Raw genomic sequence first — 6,963 nt, 5'->3', positions numbered from 1 at the left:
CCAATGCCTTCTGGTCCCCTCTGACTAGTTTGTAACAGGCCACTAGATCCCCCTCAGCCTTCTCTTTTGGAGGCTGAACAGGTTCAGGTGCCATAGCCTCTCCTCATAGGGCCTGCCCTGCTGCCCCCTGATTATGCGAGTGGCCCTCCTCGGGACCCTCTCCATGTTGTCCACATCCCTCCTGAAGTGCGGCGCCCAGAGCTGGTTGCAGTACTCCAACTGCGGCCTGACCAGTGTTGTATAGAAGGGGAGGATCACCTCTTTTGACCTGCTTGAGATGCATTTGTGGATGCATGACAAGGTACGGTTGGCCTTCCTGACCACGTCCCCACACTGCTGGCCCATGTTCATCTTGGCATCAGTGAAGACTCCAAGATCCTTTTCTGCCTCTGCACTGACGAGAAGGGAGTTCCCCAGTCTGTAGGTATTTTATATTTTCCCAGCTTGTGGTATTTCTTTGGATTTTGTAGAGCTCATGATTCTTCCTTTTTTTTAAAATAAATTTTCTACTCCCTTGTATGTGTATTGCTAAATGCTGTGTACTTCCCCCAGATATGCAGTACTTTCTCACTGACTACATAAGCACAAGACACTCTTCCAAGGGCTTCCTCATATTCCTTTGTCACCTTAAGCAATTATCTGCTTAAATAGAAGTTATTCTCTTGCTAGAATTTAGATTGTGGGATTATTTAGTCATGAACCTTTTCTTACTTTTATATCTGCTAGGAACTGATACCCTACAGAGCTAGACAGATGATGATGATACATTTTCTAGACAGATTTCCATTCCACATATCTCATTTTATTTTGAATTCAGTATTTCTGGCCCTATATATTTGTAGCTGTGTCCAAACTTGAAAATTGCACCATTGTAAATAGTTTTCAGGAAGGGGTCCTCCAGATCTGTACTGAAAATGACTTTTAAGTGGACTTGACAAAATCTAACTAAGTATTTTACAAGCTTGTTCGAAAGCACTGTTTTCTGAAACCATACCAAAAGGATTTTTGCTCTATCACAGTTTTTAATCAGGTTGGGCAGGTCCTTTGCTGAACATTTTATATTGTTTATATTTGTACCTTTACTCCTGCACTCAAAGGCCTGATCAATTTCCCAATGAAACCAGTGAAAAACTTCCTTTAGGTATTAGATCTTTACAGTCCCAAACCCCGTATTTCACCATTTTTGTGTTTAAAAAAGTAATGGATGTGCTTATTATTATATTCAGAAAAAAATCTCCTTTTATTTCTGGAATTAATAATCATGTCCTGATATTCTGATTTATCTGCAGGTAGTTAGTGTCTCTGCTTAATATTTATGCTTCTTTGTTTACATGCCCTTTGAAGTTACTGCATCAGCTTCTTGTTTTTTTCTATAAAAGCAGTAAATAGCAAGTGAATCCCAATTGACAGTTTGTTCATTTTTTCTGGTAATAATGTTGAGTTATGTCTTGTTTACTTTCTCCAGCACCCATCAGCTACCCCTTTATAATCTTCCTTTATATGGAGATAGTATCCATCTTTTCTCTAAGGTTCTCTGTTCTTGACAAGTCTTTCTTTACTTTTGCTCCATACCAAGTTTATTTGAACCAAGTTTTACGTGAATCTCTCATGTTGTAATCCTCTGGAGACCTGACTTTGCTGTCCTTGTTCACACTGGGCGCATCTACACATGAGCATTTACTGACCAGTAACCAAAATTACTGCACAGTAAATATGGCAACTTAGGCTGACTTGCATGATGCAGGTATCAAATTTACCAACTTCTGTCTGAAGTCAGACCACACATACACTAGTAATATGCTTTAACACCTGCATGTGTAGATGCTGGCCTATTGGCCTGTTCCCGCTTACTGTGCAGTAGTTTACTGCGTAGTAAATTTAAGCCAGCATAAATGCACATGTAGACATGCACACTGAGTATTATTTCATCTGAATTGTCCCTTTTACTTTTCAGTCTTCTAGTTCCACAGTCAATTTGCCATGAGAGAGCAGTATCTGAGTCACTATCTAGATTATAACGTACGGGATTGGAAGATACATTGTTAAAATAAAATAAAGGATATTTCCAAGTCAACAGGACACCTGTAGTTTGTTCCCTTTGACAAAAATCATTTTTTCAAACTGATACAGCTCATTCCTTCTCTATTTGAATGTAATGGGAAGCCTGACTTCTATGAACTGTTAATTAGGTCATCATATAAAAATATAATGACTGACCATTTCTATTTTAGAAATATTACTAATAGCTGTGCCTTCCTGAGAATTTCGTTTGTATCTCATAACTTCCCCTTAGCCCAATTCTGCAAATTTTTTTGATGATTTTTGTGGCCCATATTAAGTCATTGAGTCAATGGTGAGAGTAAATTGACCACTTCTCACATGGAAAAGAAGCTATATGATGAACAAGAATATCTAACTATGACGTCCTCACTTTTTGAGGTACTTTATGACACCATTACGTAAGAACATAGGAAGTGCCATACTTGGTCAGACCAGTGGTTCATTTAGCCCAGTATCCAGTCTCTGGCGGTGGCAGAAGTGGATGCTTTAGACAAAGAGCATTAAATGGATATATCTAGAGTGATCTATCCTCTGTCCCCTCCATGGCATCCACCCTTATTGCTTTAGAGATTCCAGAGGAAACATCTCCAACTGTTCTGTTCAACAGCTATTCATAGCTCTCTCATCCATGACTTTGTCAAACTCCTTTTTGAACATGGCTATACCATCTGCATCTACCACTTTCCATGGCAGTGAATTCTACAAGTTATCTACTCGTGGTGTAAAAAAGTACTTCCTCTTGTTACTTTTAAACCTGTTTCCTACTAATTTCAATAGGTGCCCCCTAGTGCTAGTATTCTAGGACTTGGTGAACAACAGTTCCCTGTTTGCTTGGTCCATATCCTTTATGATTTTATAGACCTATGTCATATCCTCTTTTAGCCTTTTCCTTTCCAAACTAAAGTCTCTTAGCCTTTTTCAGTCTCTCCTGGCGTGGCAACTACTCCATACCCCTGATAATTTTGGTTGTCCATCTCTGTATCCTTTCCAATTTTAGAACTCTGCACAGTATTGAAGATGTGGACCCATGGTTTTGTATGGTGACATGATGATGTTCTCCATTTTCAGTTCCCTTCTTAATGATGACCAACTTTTTGTGGTCACCACTGCATATTGAAGTGACGTTTTTAGAGAACCATCTATAATGACTCCAAGGTCTCTGTCCTGAGTCATAACACTAGCTCAGAACCCTGCAGTTGGCAGGTTTGAAGTTATTTTTCCTCGTGGGCAGATCCATAATTTTGTGAATGAGGGTATGTGGGAGCAGCAACCAGGCTGCTTCCCTTGCTGTCACCTGCCTCCCCATACCAAGGCGCACATACTGCACCAAAGGAGCAGCAGTGAAGAACTTTTAAGTCCTTCAAGCAGGTAGAAAATCTTCCTTCCCTTCTCCTCTGTGCTCAACAGCACATGCCCTTCCTTCTCTTTCCCTTCCCCCACTCCCACTTCCACCTACAACTACTGCTGTTCCTACTAACCTAAGAGCAGGGAAGACTCCAGAGCCACTCCTGCCCCACGGCAGCTGGATTGTAGGTGGAGTTAGGCTTGGCTAGAAACAGCACCAGCAATAAGTGAGTTGCTTTCTCCCCACACTGGCTGCTGTCCCAGGGTGAGCCTGGCTCCACATGAAGCCCAACTGGAGCAGGCAGGAGTGGCTCTGGAGCTTTCTACCCCCATCCTGGGATAGCTGGAGGCAGTAGCAGTGGCAGAAGTGGGGGAGGGAGGAGAAGAAATGTGCTGCTGAGCATGGAGGGGAAGGGAGGGGAATTCTTACTTGCTTTGTAGACTTAAAAAAAATTCCCTGGCTGTTGCTCCCCCAGTATGATCAACTGAAAGAGGGATGCATTTGTGCCTCTGCCTCCCCCTTGGATCCTCTCCTGTTTTTGCCCATGTGTATTAACTTGCACTTGTTGATGTTCATCTGCTTTTTTTTGAACACTCACTTAACTTGGTGAGAGCTTTCTGTAGTTCCTGTCTGTCATCTGACTATCTGGAATAATTTGTTATTATCTGCACACTTGGAGATTTCACTGTGCAGCCCTATTTCCAGATCACTGATGAAAATATTGAAAAAAATTGGGTCTGAGACAGATGTCTTTGGGACACTACTTTTGACCTCCCTTTATTCTGAAAGGCGATCATTTAGTTCCACCCTTTGCTTCCTGTCTGTAACCACCTCTCAAACCATGGAAGAACCTTCCCTCCAATCCTGTGGCAACTCAGTTTTTTAAAAAGCCTTTGTTGAGGGACCTTGTTGAGTGGTTCTTGAAAATCCAAATCTGTTATATTGACTGGATCCCTCTTATCCAAGTGCTTGTTTTAACATCCTCAGAGAACTCCAGCAGATTGGTGAGGCAATATTTCTCTGTACAAAAATCATGTTGGCTCTTCCCCAGCAGATCATATGTGTCCATGTGACTGCTGATTTTATCCTTTATTATAGATTCTACTAACTTACCAAGGCTGGGTGTGAGACTTACTGGTCTGTAGTTCCCAGGATCACCTCTGGAGCCCTTTTGGAATATAGGTGTTATGTTGGCAACCCTCCAGTCCTCTAGCACCAAGGCCATATGTAATGATAAGTTTTACATGCTATTTCCGAAGTTCTGCAGTTTCACTTCTGAATTTTTTCAGAACTCTTGGGTGCATGCCTTCTGTTCTGGTGACTTATTAGTATTTATTGATTTATTCCAAAACTTCTTCTGTTGTCACATCACTGTGGTCCAACTTTTTAGACCTATCTACTAGAAAGGGTCGATCCACCATTGTGCCAGTATCTTCTCTGGTAAAAAACAATGCAAAGAAGTAATTCCGCTTTTCTGCTATGGCTTTATCATTCCTGAATGCACCTTTTATACCTTGGTCATCTAATGTTTCCACCAATTCTCTCACTTCTAATGTATTTTTAAAAGTTTCTATGATTAACATATTTTGTTAAACACTCCTCAAATTCTCTTTTTGGCCTGTCCTATTTTGCTTTTACACTTGACCTGGTAGAGTTTATGAGCTTTCCTATGTTCTTCATTTGGGCATGCCTTCCATTTTCTTGAAGGATGTTTTCTTTGTTTTGAGTGGCTTCCTTAACTCTGCTGTTAAACCATGCAGGGTTTTATTAGTCCAGTTGGTACTCTTTTTGATTTATACATTTGTCCTGATACTCTAATATGGTATTTTTAAACACTTTCAAGCTGCCTACAGGCCTTCTACATTTTCTACATGTTTTACATTCATCCCTGTTCCTCTATTCTTGTCTCTACTTTACCCTGACCTAGTCACAGAATAAATACAGTCCGTTTGGTGTCCTTAGTATGGTCCACTGTAGCTTCCTGAATTTGACTCTTTCATTTGCCAGCTCTGTGTGTTCTTTACTACTTTAGTTAAAGGTTATGGCATTAGGATTGTAACTTTCTCTAAATTTTCAGCAAGATCTCATATTTCAGCGGTGCCCTTGGTGTCATAGGTAACAGTGAACTTCATATAGCTCATGTAGGAGCAAATAAATAAACAGTTTTGGTTAACTACCCAGCACTACTTTAATTCTACAATAATAAATTCAATCAGTAGAGTTAATTTGTTCCTGGCATGTTGTTTATGTATGTCGATAGACTGTTCCTCAGACAGCAAGAACTACTAGATTTTTATGTTTGTTTTTAGTAGTCAATGCTATGACAGCAATCAGGACTTGGGACCCTGTGGTATGGTGTACTGTACAAACCCACAAAGGAGACTATCCATCCCTGAAGGATTACAGGTTGAAAGACAAGCAGACCAGGATGGTAGAAGTGTTATACTTTAATACGTTAATAATACAACATGTCCTTTATTATAGTAATGCCATTTTATTCCATTTTTTAGCAACAGAATTCTTTGTTCTCTTCAACAAGCCAAAGACCCAACAAAGATGCAGCCAGTATTACACTGTGACAATTCCTATGAGGATCTCCAGAAACGGTCAGACAGTCAACAGCTTAGAAGCAAATTGGCTGGAGCACATGTCAGATCACTTCAGAAAAGGAGGCTCACTGGTGAATGCCATGTTCAACATTGGAATGGTAAATGGTATGGAATTTACTGAGAGCGCTACTCTGTGTCTGGCTTTTCTTTAAAAGGGGGTCATTATTTTTTAAGTGAAGATGTTGGTAAAAGTTGTTAGGTTAGGCCAAAGCAGATTTTATTTTGATCATCCCGTATCAGTGATGCACAGGGCCAGGTACAGGATAAAATTACCATATTTTTTCATATATAACACACCTGAATAATACATGCACTTTGTTTTTGGAGGGCAGAATGTTTAAAAAAGAAAAGATTTTTCCAGTCTTGGCTGACTGTGTGACACACAGTAAGTCCTCTTGAAAGCATAGAGTGTCCAAGTGTAGCATCCATGGTGACAGCCTAAGTCAGGCAGCAGGAACTGCTGCCATGTTCCTGGACACTCTGTATTTCCGGGAGGACTTACTCTGTGTCACACAGGGTTAGACCCCAGACCTGGGGTGGGCAAAATGCGGCCCACAGGCTGTATGCAGCCCACCAGGCCACTCTACATGGCCCGTGGGGCCCCTAAAAAATTTAGAAAATTAATATTTATCTGTCCCTGGCTGCCTGTCATGCGGCCCTTGATGGCTTGCCAAAACTCAGTAAGTGGCCCTCCGCCTGAAATAATTGCCCACCCCTGCCCCAGACTCTTGCAAGGGCAATTGCAAGACTGTTACTTCTTTGCTGTAAGTAATTCTTTATATATGGCCTGTGGGTCAGATCTGGCCTGCCAAGCCATTCTTGTGGGGCCCCTAAAAATGTAGAAAATTTATATTTATCTGCTCCTGGCTGCCTGTCAAAGTTGACAGGATCCAGGGGCAGTAGGACCCACGGGAAGCCAGCAGGACTCAGTAGCAAGGCCAGCCTGGC

The 6,963-nt window shown here is 41.3% G+C and overlaps 1 protein-coding gene across 4 annotated transcripts in view; it reads left to right on the top strand.

Moving 5' to 3' along the window:
* The window catches only part of RFTN1 (raftlin, lipid raft linker 1), a 197,716-nt gene that overhangs the window by 144,009 nt on the left and 46,744 nt on the right, over window positions 1-6,963 (top strand). For all 4 annotated transcript variants that reach the window (XM_019508672.1, XM_019508673.1, XM_019508670.1 and 1 more), the window contains exon 6: window positions 5,917-6,120. In XM_019508672.1, coding sequence (XP_019364217.1) covers window positions 5,917-6,120 — 204 coding nt within the window. The remainder of the gene's footprint in view (window positions 1-5,916; window positions 6,121-6,963) is intronic.

The sequence above is a fragment of the Gavialis gangeticus genome, unplaced genomic scaffold (assembly GCF_001723915.1).
Source record: "Gavialis gangeticus isolate Ggan-Ray unplaced genomic scaffold, GavGan_comp1, whole genome shotgun sequence".
Taxonomy (NCBI): domain Eukaryota; kingdom Metazoa; phylum Chordata; order Crocodylia; family Gavialidae; genus Gavialis; species Gavialis gangeticus.
The sequence above is the reverse complement of the archived record's forward strand: the minus strand, read 5'-3'. Positions and strand labels throughout refer to the sequence as shown.